Genomic DNA, 24,810 nt, shown 5'->3' with positions numbered 1-24,810 from the left:
GGGATGGAAGCAAGGGCAACACGAGCAAGAGATCTAGAAGGAGGCAGGAAACAACAACGGATCTAGTAGTGGCAACCATCATATACGAGGAAGGAGAGCAAGACAAGCTCTAGGCGGCGGGTTGAGGACAAGGAAGGGAATAGCTAGGGTTTGGAAGGGAAGTGATTATATATGAGTTATATGCGGCACAAGATCCATTAGAGCCTTATTTGGTGGGCCTCAATCCTGGCCCATTCACACCGCGGACTAAAAATTTTAGCATCCAAGTAGCCCAAATGAGATATCATAATATTTATTTTGTAAAGCTAGCATTTAAAAGATGGGTACGCAAGCCCGATTAAAAAAATTAGTCTACTATAATGTTGGGGAATTGGAAGGTTCAATAAGAACAAGAAAACTTAAACGAAGAATACTCTATTGGAAGGATCAACATCCAAATAAAATGAAATGAATCATTGAGTTTGCTTGAAGTGCTTCTAAGAGAAAACATGGATATTAGTCGCCATATAAAGGTGTACTGTGATCCTTCACAAACACATAACTATTACAAGAAAAGCCCCATTGGCCTTTGCCTTATCATAGTTGGTCTAGGTCAGGGTCAATCCTTGCGCACATGACTTTCCCAACAAAGCTAGAACATTGACAACCAATCATCAATTTTTTTACTCACTAACATGTAAAAATAAAATATAACACATTGATAATGTTGCTAAAAGCAATAAACAATTAAGTATGAGGATACATGTTAATCCACATAATCTCAACCTTAGATGGAAGAGCAAGAGAAGAAGATAGAGGAACGGGGAGGGGTGTGTGGGGAAGGAGGCACTTCATCTATCGTCAGGTGGTAGCAAAAATAAAAGTGAGACCCTACATCCCACTTTGTTGACATGCCAATGGCAACCTACGAGGATTGTTGGATCCATGCTACTGCCAATGTTGAAATATCACAAAACTATGGTGGTTTCAGGAAAGTTGGACTATAAAAAATCCTATACATAGCTAATTTAATAACGTGTTATTGCACTCGATATCTTCGACTAATTTGCTATACATATGACATGGATATTTTTTGATCTGACTACCGGTGCTACTAGTATTGCTCTAAACCTGCTTCATGCAACCTTTGAATTAAAAGAGTGTACAGAACTTGGGTTATGCCAATAACATGTTTTTTTAACACGCAGGAGATCTGCGTATCATTCCACTAAGACATAGAAGAAAATGTATATGGTGTTAGAGAAAGACTCGACACTCGCCCACTAAGGATACAACAGAACACCACACAACCAACGGAAAAAAAAATAAACTATTGCATTAGCAGCACAGTCATAGTAAAGATATCACGGAGCCTAGCAGCTCTTACTAGACACCGAAGAGCGTCCTCGTTAGCGATGGTGGCTCAATGTACATTGGCCAAGCATGAGGTACATCGATAACATATTTTAAAACTACTGTAATAAGTATTGGACTCTATGTTATATGAACATGGTTAATGATGGAAAAATTTCCTATACTATTTTTACTAGTAATATGCCCGTGCTAAACGCTACGGTGCAATTCGATTTGTCTTTAATAATTGTTAAAATTTCATGTTAGCGGAAATTTTTTTATATGATATGTGCATTTGAACTTTAGTTCAATTCATGCCGTACATTAAATATATTTATTTAACGTAAAATATAATAATATGATACTGCATGGGCACAATAAATCTTTACAAGAATTAAGTATATATAATCACTTCAGTATATAGTACGCTATTATGTTAAAAAAGTGAGTTATTTCATTATTTGTTGCGGGAACAAAATAAAGCATTATTTGCGATCTGGAGGAGGTGCAGGAGAGAGGCTGCAGTGGTTGGCGATTTGATGGAGGGGAAAGGAAACCGAGCGGTGACCGCGTGCGCGATTATTTGTGATCCCTAATACATTGCAGGGGAAATCTGTTCTGTGCTGCCTACTCAAAGGCGGAATTTTCTAAGCCAATCTCATTGTCATCCAAAGTACTACTGCCAATGAACTGACAAAAGAATTGACAAAAGAATTGATGAACCAAAGCAGTGACATACTTCTAGACAAACAACTGGTTATAGCATATGGGAACTGATCCTACAATAAAGAAAATAATTTACACTGTAATATAAGAAACCAGCTTTTCTGCTACTTGAGGTTTAGAAACTGAACTTGAGGTGATGTGTTTAGAAACTGAACTTGAAACCACGGTTCTGGTTTGATCCACCTGAACATCTCACGGTTATCCATAAGTACAAGGCAAATATGAGTAGATGGCTAATTCGCTATGGAGCAAAATAATAATGGAAGACTGGAGGTTACCTTCTGTTGTTTGTATGTAATGAAATATGTGACACAGAAGACCTCAAGAAAAGTTTTTATGTACGGATAAGGGCTATGGCTTATAAACATGTTCATGTTTTTTTTCCGGTTTGCAAATTGGTATTCTAACCTGGACCAGGAACCTACCATGAGTTTTAATATTAACATAATTGTTTTGCATTGGAATAATGAATGTTATGCAAACATTATGCAGTCTCCTGAAATGAATCATCCGATAATACCAAAGTAAATGAAGCAGCACCGCATTTATAGAGAAAAAAAATGTTTTCCCTAAGTAGTCCTACACTTCCAGTTGTAAGAAGGATTCAAACTTCAGAAAAATCACCCTTCCATTTGTATTCATGCTTTAAAATTGTAAAATTGTATCTTATATTCTTTTCTTTTTACCAATGCTTTCATACACTTCGGGGACAGACGGCGGAGATGAGACGAACATGGGTAGATGCATGGCAACCTACGGAGCGGCGGCAGTTAGGGTTGGGAGATGCCGCAGCGATGTGGTGGTGGCGGTGCGTGTGGCAGCGCCGGTTGGTAGTGGCCACGGAGGAGATTGGCGTGGTGTCACTGGTGTTGTCCTCGACGGTCGGTGGCGGCACGGAGATGTCGAGGGTAGGCTTCGGCGGCGCCGGTGTGGCCCCCCGAGGTGGATGTTGCCAGATGTTGTATCAATAATCCCTAATCCTATACAGCAAAATAAGAAAATCAGGAGGAAGATTACGGTGGTGCAATGTTTCATGAAGCTTATTGCACTTTGCTTAAAAATGAACCATCTTGGTACAGAATTAGTCAAAAGCTTACTGAAGTCATAAGTTCACCTTGACCAAATCTGTCAAGAATCCAGAAACAGTTGGATTGTCCTAACATATGCATGGTGATGGTGATTTCATTAATCAAGGAATGAATCTCTACTATACTGATAATTGATATAGATGGTGCATCATCTTAAATATTCTGTCACTGCCAGTGAAAATCGAATTTTAAGGTTTGATTTCTGAAATGTGTAAAATCTTAAATAACCAGATACTATATATTGTTCTTTGGAGATGTTTAGACATGTGCAGACAGTTATGCGTTGTTCATAGACATGGATACTTTAGTTATCATTATCTAAAAACATGAATTCTTTAGATACCAAAGCGATGCTTTTGGTTTTATTCTTTTGATTGATTCTGGATTATATTAAGAACCGTATGATCAAATCAGCGGCGACTGATGGGGAGAGAGGAAATATATATAATACTGGATTGTGGATTAAAAAAAAGGGGAGGAAGGATGATTTCTGTACCTTAATTTCAGCGAATCAGATCGAGGATGTGGCGACACTGTTCTGAAAGCAGAGATCGGTGGTTGCACGGAGACGGTCGACGAGCCGGAGATTGGGGGTGGCACGGAGGAGACCGGCGAGGCAGAGTTCCTGGTGGAGATCGGGGGCGGTGCGGAGGAGATCGGCGAGAAGGGCGATGAATGGCAGAGTGGCGAGTGGAGGAGACAACTGGCGGGGTGGGAGGGTGGGTGCGGTGTGCGGCGGGCGACGGCGGAGTGGGCGATGCGGTCTGGACGGCGGGTGGGGGCGCAAGCGCCGGGAGACGACGGGGGCGGCGACGTGCATAGGCGCGATGGGCGAGAGAACTGGCGAAGGAGATGGATTTCGCGATCGGAAGGAAAGTGCGACTATTTCCGGGGCGCAGGGGTGAGGGAAGGCGGATGCTATTCTGGACGTCAGATCTCTTGGGGATAATCTGGACCGTTGAGTGATAAAGAGAACATCTTCAGGGGCTTCTCGTCTCGTCTCGTGAAATCCTCATGGAGGTACAGTGCAGCCCCATGTTCCTCTTCCCCATCTCCATGCTGGCTCTCCCCGCCGGAGCGCTCGTTGGCGTCCCCGGTGCCGCGTTCGTCGCCATGGTGGCGCCGGGCGGTGGTGCTTGTGCGATGACGACGACCGCGAGGCGCATGGTGCTGGCCGCGGCGCACGGCGTCGCGCTGCACCAGGGCGGTGGTGGTGGGCCGGCCGGCGCATGCCTTCGCCGCGGCATCGTCTGCTTCAAGGCGGGCGACACTCCGTCATCTGGAGACGACAAGGCTAAGTTATATATCCAATCCACCGGCCACCGCGCTCTTTGTCTTTTTCTTTTGCGCGATCGATGTCATCGACGATGTGTGGGGTGTGCGTTCTTGGATTGTTCGGCGCCTAGCCAAGAATTTTTCTGCCGTGGCGAGGGCGAAGGTGGACGGCTCGGGACTGAAGCCGGTGCGGCGGTAGGCGAAGCGGAAGAACTGGAGGGCGAGGTCGGCGCAGCCAGCGACGGCTGCCCCGGAGATGACGCCGTGGACGAGCGGCGCGGCGAGCGTCGGGGAGAGCAGGCGGATGGAGTTCTCGAGGCGGCAAGCCTCGTCCCCACCGCAATCGCCACCGCTCACGACCACCGCCCCGTCGCTCCCCACCGCCGTCGTCCCGACCGCTCCCTGTCGCCACCAACACCGGCTCCGCCGCCGCCGCTCCCCACCACCTCGTCCCGACCACCGCCGCTGCCGCTTCGTGCCACCCCCGCCGCCACGCTAGCCAGTCGTCGGTGACTCCGACCCCCCCACCGGGGCGGCTCCCCTCTCGTACCCCTCCCTCCCTCCCGACGGCCGCGGGCTATAGCCGTCGCCTCCACCGCGCGTTCCCCACCGTCACTGCCGCCACCGGCGCCGAATAAGGGATGGAGAGAGAGGGAGGATGACATGTGGGTCCCACATGAATAGTGGGTCCTACTTTTTTTTAATGACATATGGGTCCCACATATTTTTTATTTTTGTTTTTATTCTAATGCCACGTAAGCACCACGTAGGACAAAAACTCGGTCAAGACTGCCACGTGGGCGCCACGTCAGCCAGAACCACTGAGGGACATTGTTTGCACCGGTTTTGATAGTTGGAGGAGTCGATATACCCGGTTTTATGGTTGGAGGTTATGAATCATACTCGGACGATAGTTGAGGGAGTCAAAGTATACTTTTTCCTATCTAAAAATGTTGAGTAAGACTTCGGGCCTATTCAGATTGATGACATTTTCAACCATACCATTATTTAGTAAAATTGATAATTATGTGGCTACGTTTAGTTTGTTACCAAATATTGGTAATGCATATAGAATTTTGGCAATATTATTAAGCCAATCCTACAAAAAATTTGGCAATGTTGTCAATTCGCCAAAATTTGGTAAGGTTCATTTTAGCATCAATCCGAATAGCCACTTCATATCTACACCATTAGCAGTTTAAAAGCCAATAGACAATGCTAAAAGTGCACTATGATAAAAAGAACCAAAATCAAATCAAAAATTAACTTTTGAAATCTAAATTTTGGCTAATGAGACATGGAAGCACCAATAGATATTGAAAGAAAAACTATTGATCGGTATTATTGCTGTAGAAAAATATAATCAAAAGTATATTTTGGAGATGGAGTGTTATTTCTCAAAATGTTAAGAATTATAGAATCGGAGGGAGTGAGTGACTTAATTTCCCTCAATAACAAGGTACTAGTGATAATTTTGAGTGGATATGCTGGTCTAATCTTCGGATATACTTATATAAAAAGGATGTGCGTTTATAGGGAGTAAGTGTGCACACGTTTTATGAGCACATGCGTTTCTGCTGAGTTTTGAAAAAGAAAAGAATAGTATACTACGCATGAGTAACTCTGTTTGACACGGGTACGGTAGAGAACAAGAGACTTAAATTTGCAATATCGACAGCAGCAGCAACCAGGAAGGTTGCAGTTTCGGAGTCCAGGGTGAGGGTGAGGGGATTGCCATTTCACAGCTTCAAATTCAGTCTGTCTGTCTGTACGTATTAGGCGGTAAATATCTCGATCCCTTTCCCCCAGCTTCATCAGCTGCACACTATATATTCACGCATGCAGCTGCAGCTAGCTAATTCTTACAGCTAGTTACTACTAGCATATACTATCCTCTTATCTAATTAGCTTAATTAATTTCACACGTACGGCATGCATACTCCATCAATGGATCAGCCGGCGGCGTCGAATGGTGATTCGACGCCTCGCATGGAGATGTGCCCGTTGCTGTATCGCGCGGCACGGAGCGGACGAGCGGAGGAGGTCATGGCGTTGCTTCTGCAGCAACGGCCCGGCGCTGGAGCAGCAGCACATCGTCAAGTCGCTGGTAATAATTGATTAATTTAACAGTAAACCACACACAGCTTATTACCGCAGTTGTCTGTTCATTCAAAGGAAACACTTGCCATCTTAATTTTCTCCAATCGATGTGAAACTTTTATATGATTTGAGCTATATAATGGTCGGTCGGATCTTAGAGTACTATTTAACACATACAGTCGTAATTACTCCATCCTAAAATATAAGAATTAATCTAATAATAGTGGGTAAAATATATCCTAGTTAAATAAATCTGGACATAGTCTATCCAGATTACATTAATAGGATGTGTCACGTTCAATACTATATTTTAATTATAATTTAGAATAGAAGTAGTAATGTTCATCAGTTATCTAATCTTTGTAATTATTGGTCGACTACTCGACTAATAAATAACTTAACCTTAGACTCAGTATCACTCTTTTCCAAAATATAATATGGATGAAGAGAACACGTCTTAATACTATAAATATGAATCTGGACATGATGCATCGAAGGGAATACAAACACATGAAAAACTGTAACTCATGGTCACACACTCCAACTATGTTGGCTCCAAATCATTCACTGTATCGAGAGGTACAATTATCGCTAGCGTTCTTTTCGGCTAATGGCTGATGGATATTATGTGTGCATTATTCGTGTTATTCTACCATCCTTGCTTTTTTCCACATCCCTTTAGTTTTGCTTCACAATTTAGAATCCTATTTTTTTAAAAGAAAAAATTACAGTTGCTACATGTATATGATATATGGGATGTGATTATGATCGATGTTTCTTAGTTAGGATCTTGACAATACGAAGCAATAGGTTGGTTATTAATTTATTTTCTATAATTACAAAGCAATGTTTTCGAAAATAGGATAAGTGGATATTCATTATTGCTTAGATATACGTCATTCTAAACAATATTTTATAATATGATGGGCGCATGCTTCTCCTACCGGTTTTTATGAAATTAGCCCGTCCCGGGGAATAAATTCTTGGTAGGAATCATCATAAAGATGATGTTCTAATAACGGCTTAACTTTTAAGATGATTTTTTTATGGTTATGCACTCGAAAAGAGAATGTATTACTCTCTAGGATGTATTACTCTCTTCGTCCCTAAATATAACTCTTCGTCCTTAAATATAAGGATGTTTATATTTAGATATTTAAGGATGTTTATATTTAGAGAGACGGAGGGAGTATGTAATTCATCGGTCCATAAATCTGTTAATTCAATCATCCATTCAAAAACGTAGCCCGGGACTGTGATGTGACATGCATCAAGGTGACTTTGAATTGTATTTTAGTCCTCTCTCTTGGCTTGTACAGACCTGTTCCTTTCTTGACATGACACTATTGTAACACGAACTATCAAACACTTCGTATAAGGTGTAAACATCCTTGCTCATAGAGTCGTATAGTCCATACTAGAGCACCAAAAGACCGTGTTGCCCTGGTAAGTTTTGGTTTGATAAAAAAAATCCAGAGACTTTGATTTGTACAACAAAATCAATGTCATGTGGAAACAATTTGTAATATGAAGATTAGTATAAGTTCAATTCATACACCATATATAAAATATATTTTGACTAATTATTGGTTTAAATTATTATAAAGTTTGATATTATTGGATAATTTTATCATACTCTCTCCATCCTCGTTTTCTTTTCACTATTGACCATCAACTTTTTCAACTTTGACCATTGATAACATTTAGGCTATGTTCTTTTCTCTAACAAAAGTTAGATAAACTTTTTGATACCCGTGACACGCTTTTCAAACCGCTAAACGGTGCGTTTTGTGCGAAAATTTTTTATTGAAAGTTGTTCTAAACTATCAGATTAATCCATTTTTCAAGTTTGTAATAATTAAAACTCAAGTAATAACATGCTATTACTATCTTGTTTTGCGTGAAACACTTAATTTTTGTCTATATCTTTATCCTCAGGAGATTCAAACACCACCTTAAATGATTAATTTATGATTTGTAAAAGTTGCACGTTTGTATTTATGGTACGACACATATAGAGTAATTGCTAATATGTACTTTCAAGTACATATAAACTTTTTGCAAATTAAAAGGGAGGAGCTGTGAAAATTAAAAGGTATAAATAGGATTAAGTGATGAGTATTGGAAATGAGGGTTGTTCCGGTCCAGCAGTTGGTACCTCCAGGTACAGGTACCAAACAAAATCTGCCCATTCAATCAACAGGGGTACGATCGGGAGTGATCAAGCGCCGTCATTCACACACGGCGCGACGTTATTCCTCAGCTCGTGCGTGTCTTTGTCGTTGCCGGTGCCTAGCCAGCACTGCTGCGTGTCCCTGCTCCACAGAATTGGCAGCACCGCCACAAACTGTCCATCGCCCAAGCCCAACATCATCTGCCGCCGCCGCAGTCTCCTCCCCCAACGCATCTTGGGCGCTTATAGAGCACCTTCAGTGATTTCATCTGCTCCTTCTACTTTGCTCCATAGAGCACCTTTAGGGATTTCATCTTCACCATCCTCTGCGCCCCACGGACGAGTTATATCGAACTTCCCTCAACTTCGCCGGTCGCCAGTGGCAAGGATTGTGGCACCGACGACCACTTCAGCGACGAGCGCGGTGGCGATGAAATCTTGCAACGAAGGAAGCATCGCCCTGGAAGTACAAACTGAGAATGAACCAACATCCCTCCTGAGAGTGGCGCCGACGTGATTTCAGATCGAGAGAAACGGCGGCATAGAGTTTCTTTCCTGATTCAATCGCTTGTCCAATGCGAAATTATGGTGATGCCCTTCCACGTCTCAAACTAGGCGTGATACAGATTAATGGCAGGCGCGGTATCTCAAAGTACCAAGATTTCTGGACCGTTAGATCCCCTAAATCCTACGGACGAGATTTGGTACCGCGACTGCCTGCTGGACCGTAAAATTCCTCATTCGAAATGGAGAAAGTATATCCAAAGTTATTAGGGTCCTTGAGGCGCAAAGCCCCTATCAAGGAACTTGTACGAAGGGACGGAGTGCTACTATCATAAATCAAAATTATCCTTTGTTTGATTTTCACATACAAATCCATGCACGTCCTTCATCTACATTTGCTCTCAAATGTTACTACAATATTGAAACATTCAAGAAATATATAAAGAGATGCAAGCCTATATGATATCTCTTTCTCTATTACTTGAGCCCACCTCCTGTCAGGAAAACAACAGTTTGTCTAGAAGTACATGAAATTTCAAAACCGTCTTAGTACCAATAAAATATACCGATTTTATCTTACAAAACCATCTCCGCCAAGATGTGATGATCCAAAAATCCAGCCCGGAACCGCTTCTATATTCTCGGTCATCCTAACATGCAAGCGCGTGTCCGCAAGAGAACCACTTGTGATATTTGTTTCTTTTACAAAAGTTAATTTCTGTTGCAATTCACAGGTATTTGAGTAGTATATCATCATACAAGCAGCATTTAATTCTCCTCGTACCCATTTCAGGCATCATTCAGCACAGACAGTGCAACCTACTTGAGGTGACAGGGGAGAGGAACACCATTCTTCATGTCGCAGCGGAGAAAGGGCATGGCGAGGTGATCCAGGAACTCTACCATAGGTTCATCAGGGACAATAGTCTCCTCTTTCGACGGAACTCGGCACTGGACACGCCTCTGCACTGCGCGGCGAGGGCAGGGCACGCCGGCACCGTGACAATCCTTGTAAATCTGACCCAGGACTGCGAGGAGAATATCCTGGGATGCCAGAACACGGCCGGGGATACGGCCCTGCACCTTGCAGCGAGGCACGGTCATGGCGCCACCGTGGAGGCTCTTGTCGCGGCACGTGCGAAGGCGACCGAGCTGAACAAAGCCGGCGTGTCGCCGTTGTACTTGGCGGTGATGAGCAGGTCGGTGCCCGCCGTAAGAGCAATAGTTACTACCTGCAGCGACGCATCACCCGTCGGGCCGAGCTCTCAGAATGCTCTGCATGCTGCCGTCTTCCGGAGCTTAGGTAAGATATCAGCTCATGTTGATTCGGCGGATTTTAAGCACAAAACTTAAGAATGCGTCCATCAATTTGATTGATAAATTTGCGTCTCCTGCAGAGATGGTTCACCTATTATTGCAATGGAAGCCAGAACTGGCTAGCCAGGTCGATTGCAATGGCAGCACCCCGCTCCATTTTGCTGCGTCCGATGGCAACTGCAAAATCGTACATGCAATCCTAGACACCACGCCACCTGGCACAGTGTACATGAAGGACTCGGATGGCCTCTCTGCTCTTCATGTTGCGGCTAGGTTGGGACATGCCAATGTTGTCAAGCAGTTGATTGGGATCTGCCCTGATGCTGTCGAGCTTCGTGACGGCCATGGCGAGACCTTCCTGCACACAGCAGTCAGGGAGAAGCGCTCCTCAATCGTGTCCCTTGCCATCAAGAAACACAAGCAGGTCAATGACCTTCTGGACGCACAGGACAGGGATGGGAACACGCCACTCCACATTGCCGTGGTTGCCGGCTCGCCTGACATTGTGAATGCCTTACTCCATAAGGGGAAAGTGCAAAGCGATGTCTTGAACGACGATGGACACTCGCCGCTTGATCTCGCTTCGACATCGACCAATTTGTTCAACATGGTGAGCAATAACCAAATATGTGCATGCATTAAATGGTTCAATACATCTTGACTTAGAAGTTTGGTATGGTTGATCTTCATTAGAAAAAAAACACTTACATATATGAGGCTTGTCAGAGATGTTGACCACCACATGTACTGACGGGCCTCCACTCGTTAGAAATTAGGTGGAGTCATAACTGACCACTATTTTTTGACGAAACCCAAACACATCAGAGATGATGGCATGGGCCCTCAGCTTAATGGTATATATTCATGGTGTGCATGCAATGCAGGTAAGCTTTGTGGTGATATTAGTTGCTTTTGGGGCACAAGGCCGACCACAAAGGAATGACCATCTAAAGCCGTGGAGCGGCCGCGACATAGGTAAAGGGATAGAGAGGACATCTGACAGCCTTGCGGTGGTGGCCGTGCTCATCGCCACCGTCGCCTTTGCCGCCGGATTCAACATGCCAGACAGCTACGGAGACGACGGCACGGCGAACCTCAAGGGCAGGTTCTCATTCAAATGGTTCATGGTCCTCGACACCGTCGCCGTAGCGGCATCGGTGGTCGCCGTGATCCTACTCGTCTACGGGAAGGCATCGCGCTCCGCCGGCTCGTGGAAGAGCTTCGTGGCGGCGTTGCACTTTATCTGGGTCTCGCTCGTCAGCCTGATCCTAGCCTTCTTTGCGGCTTTTCACGCCACGATGAGAACCTCGAGGGCAGTCTCCATCGTGTTCATGGTTATCTACGTGTGCCTCATCGTTTTGGCTGTCAATGTCGGAACATGGGTTGAACCTGTAACGACGATGCGCATATTCTGGAGGTTTGTGTGGCGCAGTCACCGGACTAATGCCGTCAAGAGGCAGTATCCATTGGCTGTCGCTACCGTCTACAACTGTCTTCTCTTGTCGGTTATAAATTTTATAATATTTGCCGGTTTGGGAGTGGTACCGTCCTATTTGGAGTGGGGAGGATTATCAAGCTGGCACCTAGACAATATCTCATCTGCACCTGCACCACTGTAATTAATTAAGCTCACATACTAGTGATATAATATCGAGAATAAAATCATTGATATAAGAAGCACAACGGCGACCGATTTGATGTCAGTGCTTTTATTGGGGATGTGTTATTAGCTGCTAGCGTGTGGTGATACGATTTATCTTTTTTCTGGTTATATCCTTTTAGGGTTATAACCTTGTAATTTCTTCTCCTGCTGCATTGATATAGAACTTCACATCGTCTTTGTAAAATCAAAGTGTGTTTTTGATTATTAATTTATGATGAACAGTTGGTGTGACATGTAATTTATTTTGATATTTGATAATTATGACAAAGTGGTGCTCTCTGTGTGGAGCCAGTTAGACCGGACACGGGTAGACCGGTCAGACCAGCGTAGTACGTGAGGTCTGACAGGCCAACCGGATGGTCTGATCGGCTGGATCCTAATTGGGGTTAGTTTCGGGTTGTTCATTTGGATACTCATAACTATCTCGTGGTTATGACTTCTAGATGATTTCTATACGTGTGTAGTACTGTTGTGTGCTAATGTAGAGCAAGTTGGGAAAGAACTTGTGCTCGGATATGATTTATTGTTTGGTTCATGTATATAGGTGTATCTTGATGCCTTAGGAGAGCGTTGTCGGTGATGAATTGGAAGTCAAGTTGAGATAAGATGACGCCCAATCAGTCGAGATATCATGCGGTATGCTTAGGATAAAGAACAATGCAAATTATTGATGGAGATTTCATACGACATATTGATGGGAGATCGTGCGCGTATGGAAAGAAAAGTCAATTTTGAAAGGAGTCCAAATTTGAAAAGATTAGAATTCGAATGATGAAATAAATTTGTTTTTTATACGGGAAAGTTTCCTAGTGGATTAAAACATCTTGTACAAGTTAGATTCGTGATTTTAGGCTACCAACCTCGGACATAAATAGTGAGAGGGTTGAGGCCTACCAGTATGGATTTTGTGAAAATTAAGTTTAGAGAAAAGTTAGAATTTCGAGTTTAGTCGAATTTAGTGTGAGGAGTAATGTTGTTATATTTTGTAGCGTGAGGAGTAATGTTGTTATATTTTGTTAACACAAATAAAAGTAATAAAGTTCAATCTACTTTTAAAAGGTCTTCAATTAATGTTTTTATGGTGGCAGTCTCACACCGGCAGGATGCCGGTAGTCAGACTGATGGCACCACAGCGGTTGGACCGAAGGCGGCGGCAGGTGACAGCAAGGTGAAGGGCGGTCAGACCATCTGATCTTCTTTTGGCCAAACCGGTGACATCTGCATGGTCAAACTGGCGATCAGGTATTCCAAACCGCACTCTACTCTTCTTTGAATTACATGCAAGAATCAGCACCACAAAATTCCAAACCGCGCATGAATCAACCATATAAATAAACAAGCAATATAATCATACTATTCATTACAACACCAATTTAAGTTAACTGCAAAAATATAGAGAGAAATGTTTTTCTCTCTACCTGAACTTGTTAGGTTAGTGCAGGAGCCAGCTTTTCTTGGTAGCGGCGTTGGCCTCACCGATCTATCAGCCGCTGCAGGTATCGCCACTCGCCATATTGGTCGGGCCGTAACGCATCAACCACCGCTGACGTGTTGGCCGTCACTACTCACTATCACTATGTCTCACTGAACAGCAGATCAAGATTCAGTTGGGCCGAGTTGGATCGACACTAATCATGACGTTACAAAATTAGAAAAAGTCCACTTTAGGTGATTAGGTCTCTTAACCGTAAAACAGGTATTTAACATCCTCTAACTTTTAAAACCAGTGTAAATCAAGTTTCTCAGCAGTTTGGAAGACGGTATCGTCCTACGTGGTATCTACATGGCATCATTAAAAAAACAATGGGACCCACATGTCATTGATATCATCCCTTCTTCCTCTACATCCTCTCTTCCCCATATCATTTTGCTCGGCGCATTAACATTTTTTTTAGATAATGGAATTTAACATCCCAGCCTTTGCTCAAAAAGAGCTGCAGCCAATTATTACATTGTAGCAATCCAGAAAAGAGCATAGTTCAGCTAAATAGGACACACCAAACAAAAACAGAGGAAACCAAGTCAAAATAAGGAGAACACATTTATTAAAATATATTTGTGAACCTCCATCCATAATTGGCAAATAGTTGTATAACCATCGACTCCAACTTACGACATGCAACCTTTAGGAACTCCCCATCATCCTCACACATTTGTAGCTGTACCCAAAACCGGAGTCAGTGCGTTGCTCGGCGCATTAACATGGGAGAGCGTTGAGGGGAACCAGCAGGAATGAGCGAGTCAACAGATCAATTCATGGAGGTTCTTCACCTCCTCATCCAACTCATCGTTTAATTTGCTGCACCGGCGAAGGAAAGGATAACCCTGCGGCCACGTTACATAGGCTGCACCGCAGTGATTGCTATAAGTCGTGGCAGATGCGCCACTGCTCTACCTTCAACTGTCTTTCTCTTGCCACCGCAACGGCCTCAACCTTCTCCTCTCTCTTGTGACCGCTGCTCCCTTTCCCATGCCGACGTTGCCAAAGAAGAAGAGATGAGGATCGCGAGAGAGACAAAGGAGGCAGATGAGGAATAAGGGGTGATGCCATTGACATGTGGATCACACTGTTCTTTTATTAATTATTATAAATGCTATGCACATGCCACGTTAATGATGACAAAGTCAAAATACCATCTAGATGTCACTTAGGATGAAACCATCGTCTAAAACTGCCAAGAGATTCATATGTCACTTATTTTAAAAGTTAGGGGACACGCTATACCAGGTTTTGTGATTGAGGGCTACGAATTATAATCTGTAAAGTGCACTTTTCCCTACAAAATTCGGGTGGTTATGTTCGATAGCTGACATGGTACATATTCAAAATTAAGTTGGGCCGAGTTGGGTTACTACCATGGAGCGATCCAAAATTTGATGGGCCTAAATGTACCGAGTTAGTTGTCAGTGTAATGGGCCATTAGGCCAGATCGACTCGGGACTTTGCTGGGTCAACACGCCGTTATCCACCACACAATCGGCGGATGGACCGAATAGTCGCCGCCGGCCACCGGCCACCGTGAAACCAACGAGCAAACGGCGGCGCCTCCAGAGAGATCGGGGGGGAGAGACAGAGAGAGAGAGAGAGAGGGGGGGGGGTTCGGCCATGGAGACGAGCAGCAGCCGGGGACGGAGCGGGAGCGCGGGATTGAAGCGCCGCAGGGGCCCCGGCCCCGGCGGCGGCAGCGGCGGCGGCGGGTCGGGGTCGACGGCGCAGGCGCTGAACGACGACACCCTCCGCTCCGTCTTCTCCCGCCTCGACGACCACTTCGACCTCGCCCGCTGCTCCGCCGTCTGCAACTCATGGTTCGTCCCATCCGCCGCGCGAATCGTCTCCTCTCCCCTCCTCACTCCCATGTTCCCCCTCCTACTGCTACCACGCACGCTGTGTGTTTGTGTTTGGGTTTCGCTGGGGATGTTTATTTTTTGCTCTAATTTACAGTACAATACGGCAGGTATCTACTACTACGAGATTAGAAGAAATAGCCTCAATTACTACTCTGCTGTCGCATTGCATTGAACTCTGCTGCCTGGATTTTATGCCTAGAGGTTGCAGGATAAGTGGATAACTATGAAGCATGTCCTAATACTCCGGGTCTGCGGTTTTCTTTTTTTCCTTAAATGGTATATATATATGCTTCAAAGTAACTGTTGCTTAGAACACTGAATGACTAGTCAAATTGATGAGTTTTCGTCATGGTAACATTTGTTGAAGATGCATTTAACCTCTCATTTGTTTGTTATCTGCATCTTAACCATGTACCTCTGGGGAGCTAATCAGTGTTGTGTGTTTCTTCTTTGGATATTCATACTCTGTCCAGTGGTTTGTGACTTGACTGCTAAATTAGCGCTGTTTCTGGTTTCCAGCTACCATTTTCTGTCCTGACAACTATGCCAATTATGCTGCTAATCATTTTAGTTTGGATATTATTCATACTCTGTCCAGTAGTTCGTGACTTGACTATTAATTCAGTGATTCAGTGTTATTCTGGTTTCCAGCTACCATTTTCCATACTGACAAATACATTTATGGTGCTAATCATTTTAGTTTCATTTGGTAATTTTATTCATGCATGTTTCTCGTCTATGCCGCCAGATCTTCCTTGTGAAAATTCCAAAGTTACCAAGCAATTTATCAGTTGTTATTAAAATTTGTACGTACTTATTCTACTCTGCTTGGTTTATAGGAATAGAGTTATTGACACAGCTCATCTGATGAGGGATCTATATTACAAGAGGAATCCACAAGCAAGAAGTTCAGGGTCTAATACTTCAATAAAGAGTTACTTCAAGGAGCTTGCACTTGATGAACATGCATCGTCTTTCTCTAGAGGTCCTGCTGAAGTTTATCAGTGGATTGGTCATCCTAACCAGTAAGCCTGTAGCCCTGTACTATGCTGAGCTTCTATATTTAGGCTGTTTCTTGTGCATAGTGAATTAGTTATATCAACTAAAAGAGTTCTCGTGTTCTCAAACATTTTCTTTTTAGTTTTTTCATATTGTTCGATTTGATCAAGTATCTTCTTTTCTGGAGCTGCACTGTTGGGATTGTGGCTCAATATCCACATTTTTTTCTTTCAGTTTTCTATTTCTTGTTTCAGGGCCACCATATGCCGCATGAAGAGTGGTTCAATCTTAACTGGAGTTGGAGATAAGGTGAGCCTTGCATCATGTGCCGTTCTTATTATCCTTCATCAATGTGAAATGGCTGTTTTTTGAAATAAAAAAGTAAGATGTAACAGGCACAAATAATTAATGTTTGTACTAGTACAATAATAATTTTTGTGCTTTAGACCTTTTTGGTAGGTCCTTTTAGCAAAAAGAAATGTAGTGATGTAGTATACAAAAAAAAAGTTATATTTATATTTGTTTTTTAAAAAATAGGGGTATGGTCAATGGCCTTCCACTCTCGCTATGCAGGTGATGCTATAGTAGTGCAGAATGCCAGATGAAACATGACATGACATGATTGTGGAAACCATGGCTGCCTGAGTACATTGCGAAGTTTTTAGATAATTGAAAGCATGATTGAAGATTTTTAGTGCTTACTGCTTTTTTTTTTAATTTTGTTTAATACCGTCACAGATCTTATAATCATGCTGATCATCTTGGCATTTGATTTTTGCCAGACTCTCCGACTTTGGTCTGCTGAAAGTTGCAAATACATGAATGAGTACATTGTTCCAAGTTCTAAAATGCTGGTCGACTTTGATTTTGATGAAAATAAGGTAATCGATGTTGGTAGCTTTCAGTACTTCTGTTCTTAATTTCTAGCTGCTACTAGCTTTGTCCTTATGCATTTGACAGGAAGGGCTATAATTGATTCTTGCTTCAGTAAAAGTTCCATATGAAATTCCAAGTGTTCTGTAACTATGTACAAGAAGGCCTATTTGTAGTAGCTCACCTATATGTCAGAAGCTCCAGCCACATATTTAAACATCTTATTTGTGCAGATATAAGCATTTGATCTCCTTTGCCTTAGTGCTATGTTTCTTTTTCGAATGTGAATGGAAACTGCAAAATAGACTATTTATGCTATTGATCCTTACAAGTATTATTAATATAACATTTGAAGCAATTCGATTATATATTAGAGAGATTCAACAAGCATAATGAGAATGATTGCTTAGTTGCTGACTCTTGTAGGTGCATTTTTCCCCCCCCACGATAGTGGTCAACATATGGGAAAATGGTGTGCATATAAAACTGGAGATGGTTATGGTCTCATTAGAAACACCAGCTGTGCTTTGTCCTGGAAATCTTTGTAGGTTGGGATTTTTACCATTATATGCATTAGGTTGCACATAAGTAGTCTTGGATGTTCTATATTATCATCTTCAGCTTAATAACATTGGCTGAATTGGTGATTCTAATAGTTGTATATTGTATAAACTTTTCTATTCATCATGGAGATGCAGTAAACCAGGTTCAAACAACTTTGATTTAAGTTATGAACCACACCATATCTATAGACTTATTATTTACATGTTATAAAATTCCAATCCTCTGTGAAGATTGTAGGTTTGACTAGCTCCCAGCTTTGCATATGGAGACGTAGTGAGCCGAGAAGTATTTTTCAATCTCGTGGAGCCTCATTCAACCGTGGCTTATGTATGAGGTGAGGAACATGCTTTAAGTTTGTAAAATGACATGCCTTTTGTTTCGAACAAATGAAAAGTTAGATGTTACATATACTACTGAAATTACTGAATTGCTCATGAAAGCATGTAATCTCAGAGGCACAGGATTATTGCGTAGGGTCGTGTGCTGTCCAAACGTTTTATGATAAAGATTTTGTTAGCTTTAACCCCCAATGCTCATTTGTTTCCACTTTCCACAGTTTTGCCGATCCAGAGGTTATAATTGGTTGTGAGGATGGTAGAGCATTTGTATATGATATGTACAGCAGGAGTTGCTCAAGCATCTACCGGTGAGTACACAGAAACATAACATATGAATACGGTTCCTTTCAGTTGTTTGATTCTTATCATCAAACTGCAATATAAGCTTTAGTTCACTTCTGAGGAATTATATAATTTGATATAAGTATATAACCTTACCTAATAACCATTTCAGCTGGTATAATTTCGTCTTGTTTATCAATGCATGTCTGCACCTCATGAAGTTTTTTCCCCTTGAATGTTTTACATAGTTTTAAAGTCAAATGAGATTGTGCTGAGGTTTAGAATCTTCCTTCTAAAGGTGTATCTAATTTGATATTTATATGGGCCTCTAGTGGATGCAGAAAAGTTGAGAAGCAACACTTATTTGGATACAATTGATCTTTGAGAATGACATAGTGTACATATTTAAGAAATTTTTGAAGGATGAATAATTACAAATGCAGAAAAAAAGAGACAATTTTGCCCCTGTGATGTACAGTTCTGCATTCTATATTAGTATGTCCTGCAGCTGATGCCTATTTAACTGTGGTATACAGGCTTCACTCTTCTCCCTTGACATGCTTGACAATAACAGATGACCAGCTCATTGCTGCTGGTTCTACATTTGGAAATGTAGCTATTGCAGATCAAACCTCTGGACAAAAGTTAGGTGTTCTGAAATCAGCTTTTGCACCAACAGGTAACCAACCCCTCAGCTGATCCTGAATAAGCATGATGGACTGCCAATTGCTGATGATTGATGGGGATTGGAGATGTTCTTGGTCTCTTCATCTCTTTCCATGTTGAAAATGTTCAAATGTATCAGTTTCAAAAAAGAAAAGTCCAAATGAATTGAAATACCATGACAAAAAACATTTTCATTTACCATAAAGAGAATAATACACCTGCAGCATAATGCTTGTTCAACAGAAGTTTGAACAGAAATGATGACTTGCATATTAAGTTAATGCATGGTTATGCAGTGTCCCTTTCTTCCCTCTAAAAGGTTGGCTTCTATTAAAAAGAATAGCATTGTTCTAGAAAAATGGCAGGATGCTGAGTGACAATCTTATCCAACTCTTTTTTTCTTGTTTGGCAATTTCTTTAGTTATGTTGTTCTTTATAAAAATCATGCCTTATAATTTCGTCTCAGTTCGATGAAGAACTATATCTAAGATTTTACTGGCAGTATTTGTCCTTGTTAAATCTTTGTAAATAAAAGGCACCAATGATGATCCATTTCAGTATGTTAGATATTTAGTGCTGTGAGCTTAATCAATACTAAGCTAATTTCATGTTTTCTAATGATTTCAGCAATAAGAAGCTTGTCATTCAGCACAAGTGGCCATTTGATATTCGCGGGCTCATCTGCTGGTTATGCGCACTGCTGGGACTTGAGGTCGGTATCGTAAGATGATAGAATTTAGTAATTTACTATCATTGAGCTGTCTGGTCTGTGTAATAACTGAAGCTCTCTCCTCTGGAGTTATAGAACAAATCATGAACATTGAAGTATTGTTTTTTAAACATTTTATTTAGTTTGAGACTTTCAGTAGAGTGAACTTGAATAGAGAGATGCATGGCCTATATAAACCATTTGCCTTTGTCTGTACTCCATAGTCCATACCTGCCATGATCTTTCAGGAGTATGTGTGTGCAAAACTTCTATTAGTTTACAAGTATTAGTTTACATCCTACCTGTCATTATTTATCGCAGAAGAGATTAGTTAAAGAGTTCAGATTACTTTAACATTCTAGAACAACTGACAATTATTAAGTTATCTTTTGAAATATACTATGAAGTTTATCATTTTTAGAATCTTTTCTCATTTTCACTTTCGTGATGCTTATGGAGTCTGTAATTATTTTACATTGCTTTTAGTTCGTGCATGGCAAGAATATTGGCACACTTATAGTACTAAACTGCTAATGGTGTACCACAGTAAGTCATAGCTGTGATCTCCATTAGAGCCATACTTATATTCTCTGTTATTCGTGCTCAGGACCCTGAGGCCTCTCTGGGAAAAGAGAGTTAGCCCAAATGTCATCTACAGCGCACATCACTTGCCAGGTGACACAGCAACACTGGCAGTCGGCGGTATTGACGGTGTGCTTCGCTTGATATGCCAAAGAACCGGTGAAACCATCCGAAGTTTCATAGTTAATGCAGACCGCCCAGCAGCATCCAGTTCCCATCAGCAAGTCGAAAAGAAAAGCGTCCGCCAGGTTGCTCCAAATGCGCGGCTTGACAACATCCCCACACGCCTGCGCCCTCAGATCACTTGCCTGGCAGTAGGCATGAAGAAAATTGTGACCACGCATGGCGAAAACTACATCCGTGTCTGGAAGTTTCGCCCGAAGAGTTCTTAGAATGATCATCCGGAGCCAGACACTTTGTTATGATGCTTAGCGACCCCACTTTTTGTAAAATTAGACGAAAATATGTTCTGCATCTGTCAATGCCAGATAGTATGCCATGCTGTTGTGTTGTGCAAAAATATTTGTTGTATCAGGAGTTATGTTGAATTAATCTCATACCTTTACAAATTATTGTTGGTTGTTTCAGTTCTCACAGGATACTCAAGTTGTAGGTGCACTCAAATATCAATATTAGCAGGTTCTTTTTTTCATTTTGAGTGGAGGATTAGAAGGTTCCTTAAACTGGTTGCTTGCCACACTAACAGTACGATTTCTCAAAAGACTTTTTCCTACTGCATTGTATTGATTATATGATCATGATGTTAAGATATATGCTAAGTTTGTTTTTTAAATATTAATATATCGTGTCAAGTAGATTATCCATTTCATTTGATCCCTATTTCATCAACTTCCTCCTGCTTGCTAGCTCACACTATTGCCGCACTGCCTACGTACTCATTCCCTAGGCTGGCCTGATTCATATATACGTAACAGAAGAGATCTGTTATCTTATCTAACCCGTGGAAATAAAATACTAATCTCGTGGAAATAACATAATCATCAGCTGATTAAAATTTTTTCACAGTTTTTAAAATTTTTTTCTGGCTACTCAGAGTGGCGACACGTCTTTTTTTCTTTATGTCTATGTCTTCTCGTGTTAAGGCCCTGTTTAATTTGCAAAAAGAAAATTTTTGGTGTCACATCAGATGTTTGATTGGATGTTAGAAGGGGTTTTCGGACACGAATAAAAAAAACTAATTTCATAACTTGCCTGAAAACTAGGAGACGAATCTTTTGAGCCTAATTAAACCGTCATTAGCACACGTGGGTAGTAAGTAGCACTTTATGGCTAATCATGGACTAATTAGACTCAAAAGATTTATCTCACGATTATAAAGTTTACATAAAAATCTTTATATTTATGAAAATACAATGCGAAGAAAAAAATTTGTTTTTGAGGACTGCACTGTAATCGCGAAAAGTATTATTCTTAGAAAAAAAGAGGGACTTGCTAAAAAGATGTCGACACTTTTTGGGGCTGATCTCAGTCGGCTTTGCTATCCGTCTGATCGCTAGACGTCTTCGGCTGTGCCTGTTCGGACCGTTCGATTTCTTCTCTCGATCATCTCCTAGCTAGAACGTAAGGACTGCATATGCTTTTGCTTTTTATCTTTTACAACGTAAGATTTAAATTTATAAATTTACATGGTAGTTACACCCCACTTACACACCACTTACATATGCAATTAGTATGTAATTTTAGGATTTACATATGTAATTTTAGAACTTACATTGTAAATACACTAAAATTACATATGTAATTTAGGAACTTACAATGTAAATATATACTGACTAATTTTTGGTAAAAATAGCTAATCCCCAAAAAAACACATTAATCACACCACCTGCTGGGCTGTCAATCTCTCCCTCGAGACCAGAAAAATCTCGCTCCCATCCATGCCTCTGTCGCCGTCGTCCTTCACCGCTCACCCTCGGCGCTGTCCTCCGCTGATGGTGCGGCCCTTTGCCAGTGGCATCGCCCGCGACTCCATTGTCTACTTCTGGCGTCGCCCTCAATGTCGTCCTTCTGGTGTCGCCCATCCACACCCCAGCCCCTAACTCAAGCCCTCCTCTAGTCCTCTTCCTGGCGTCGCTCCTTGTTCCCCTCTCCTTGCAGAACCGACAACACCTCCCCAACCTCCTCCAACAAACGGACACGGACGGCAGGGACCCAATGTTTTAAATAACGGGCTAAAATATTTAGCGGATAGCTTCTCAAACAGCTATAGCGGGCTAAATACAACTATAGCAGCTAAATTATATATGAGAAAAAATAGTTAGAATCCTTCTCAAATAATTACATAAGATAGTACAGCTATAGTGAGAGATTTGAAACCCTGCAGGGACCCCTCCAACGGGTGTTTAATTACCACAGTAGCTCCTCAAGGAGCCCAGGTTCTACGTATACTGCATGCATGTGAATTGCATCGGTCGATGCATGCTGCCAAGAGTGTTTTTTCGCTCATGATCAAGACGAAGAGTAGTTCACCTATGGCCGGGGGCCGGCCATGGGACCCAAGAGATCGAGTGTTGCTTGAGAGTTACGAAGATAAGCGCAAGACCAAATGCCTAGTACGAAGAAAATTAAGGGAAAGTAAAGTACGAAAGAATAGCCTAGACATGAAAAATCGGAATAATTAACTATTTACCACTTTTACTACTTTTACTAGTGCTTCTAAAGGATTTGCCACTAGACCCATATGTCATAGGCACATGAGGGGCTACATGTCATAGGCAGCGAGTGGCAAATCCTTAATCGCCATATCTTAAAAGTGGCAAATGGTTAAATGTCCCGGAAAAAATCTGCCTTTGGAAACGATGTACTGTGAGCACTCAGGCCATCCCCAATACGTATCCCTGGGGCATAGCCCTGTTCACCCCATCGAGCAAACGTCGCTTTTCCGGCCGGAGCCATCTCCCAGCAGAAGGTCGTGACTCCTCTGCGAGGCACACGCCTCCCTGTGCTCCTCCGCTCCTTTTCGTGGAGCCGTGAGCCATGGTCCTTGTTCCGGCACATGCATTTTCTCCTTCTACCCTCGGTCTCATCCGTGGGGAGGAGCCGGAGTAGACGGCACGGTGGTGAAGCTCCGAGCCGGCGGTGCGGTGGGGAGGAGTTGGAGACGGCAGGGTGGTGGAGCTCCATGGAACGAGTCGGCGGCGTGGTGGGGAGATCTAGCTTGTGTCGTGGACGGCGACAGGTGGTGGGAGAGAGAAGTGGCGACGAGCTGGGGACGACGCAGCCCACCAGATCCAGCTTCCAGCATGATGGACAACAACGGGCAGCGGGAGAGAGAGGCGGTGGCGACCTGGGGACAGCGCTGGCCCACTAGATCTGGTTGCCGGCGTGCTAGATCTAGGAGAGAGAGGCGGTGAAGAGGAGCTTCGTCAACGATGACAAGGGAGAGAGAGAGGAGCGGAAGGAGGGCAGGCGGAGACGGGTGAAGGGACGGGCGGTGACAATTGGGTCGACGACGGACGGAGAGAGAGAGAAGCAGGAGGAGGAACAGGAGGCGACGAGTGGAGGGGCGACGATGGGGTCGGAGCAGCAAAGAAAAAGGGATGATGAGGGAGAAGCTGGGCAGTCGGTGTGCTAGGGGTAGGGAAGGAAAAACATACATGTGGCTTTGTCACACCCTAAAAATCCTAAATATATAAATTGTTGTCTAAATTGGAATTATTAGAATGTATTTTAAAAGCCTAGAAGAGAATATCTAGTTTTAAATAATAAATTCCAATATAAAATGGGGCCAGATAAAATTTCATTAAATACTTTGCTTAATTCTATAATTCCTAGATTTTTCTGGAATTTATTTGAGCTAAGGAAGTATTTTTAATAAATGGAATTGCATTTCATGAATAATTTAAATGGAAAAAGTTTTTTAAAAGTCTCTTTTGGCCTTGGGCCAAAAGTCGGCCCAAAACCTTCCCTCTCTCTCTCCTCCTTGGCCCAAGCCGACCCAGTCCACAGCCAAGCCGCCACTCGCGCGCGCGCGTCCGCTCGCTGACAGGTGGGGCCCGCCTGTCAGGTCGTCGTCTACCTCCGGCTGGTCTCTCCCGAAACCCTAGCGCCGCGCCGCCGCTGTCTCCTTCCAAATCCGGCCGCGCCTTTCCTTCTCCGGTGAAATCAATAGAGGGGAAATGATCTTCGGGACCTCCTCTACCTTTTTCCTTTTGGAAACTTCATCTAAATCGCTTTGGAAATTCGTGGATTCGATCTCGAATCGGATTCGCCTCTCTCTCTCGAACCCTAGACCTTTCCTTCGCGTCGCC

General features: G+C 42.8%; 2 protein-coding genes across 3 annotated transcripts; both read left to right on the top strand.

Annotated features, from left to right (window-relative positions):
• Nucleotides 1-6,127: 6,127 nt before the first annotated feature.
• LOC127755058 (ankyrin repeat-containing protein ITN1-like) lies at nucleotides 6,128-12,428 on the top strand. Of its 2 annotated transcripts, XM_052280694.1 has the most exons (5): nucleotides 6,128-6,203; nucleotides 6,378-6,528; nucleotides 9,992-10,501; nucleotides 10,596-11,125; nucleotides 11,400-12,428. In XM_052280694.1, exons 2-5 carry the CDS (start codon nucleotides 6,411-6,413, stop codon nucleotides 12,132-12,134), a joined length of 1,893 nt encoding a protein of 630 aa, XP_052136654.1. In that variant the 5' UTR covers nucleotides 6,128-6,203; nucleotides 6,378-6,410; the 3' UTR covers nucleotides 12,135-12,428. The 2 variants fall into 2 exon arrangements, with proteins under 2 accessions (XP_052136654.1, XP_052136653.1); XM_052280693.1 differs by lacking the exon at nucleotides 6,128-6,203 and having other exon boundaries at nucleotides 6,273-6,528.
• A 2,729-nt stretch (nucleotides 12,429-15,157) lies between these two features.
• LOC127753658 (F-box/WD-40 repeat-containing protein At3g52030) lies at nucleotides 15,158-21,191 on the top strand. Its single transcript, XM_052279073.1, has 9 exons — nucleotides 15,158-15,484; nucleotides 16,366-16,551; nucleotides 16,780-16,834; nucleotides 17,308-17,406; nucleotides 18,193-18,296; nucleotides 18,519-18,608; nucleotides 19,119-19,261; nucleotides 19,876-19,960; nucleotides 20,565-21,191. Exons 1-9 carry the CDS (start codon nucleotides 15,285-15,287, stop codon nucleotides 20,929-20,931), a joined length of 1,329 nt encoding a protein of 442 aa, XP_052135033.1. The 5' UTR covers nucleotides 15,158-15,284; the 3' UTR covers nucleotides 20,932-21,191.
• Nucleotides 21,192-24,810: the final 3,619 nt, after the last annotated feature.

The sequence above is a fragment of the Oryza glaberrima genome, chromosome 11 (genome assembly GCF_000147395.1).
Source record: "Oryza glaberrima chromosome 11, OglaRS2, whole genome shotgun sequence".
Lineage (NCBI taxonomy): Eukaryota > Viridiplantae > Streptophyta > Magnoliopsida > Poales > Poaceae > Oryza > Oryza glaberrima.
Note: the sequence above shows the minus strand (reverse complement) of the source record. Positions and strands in the feature narration are given on the sequence as shown.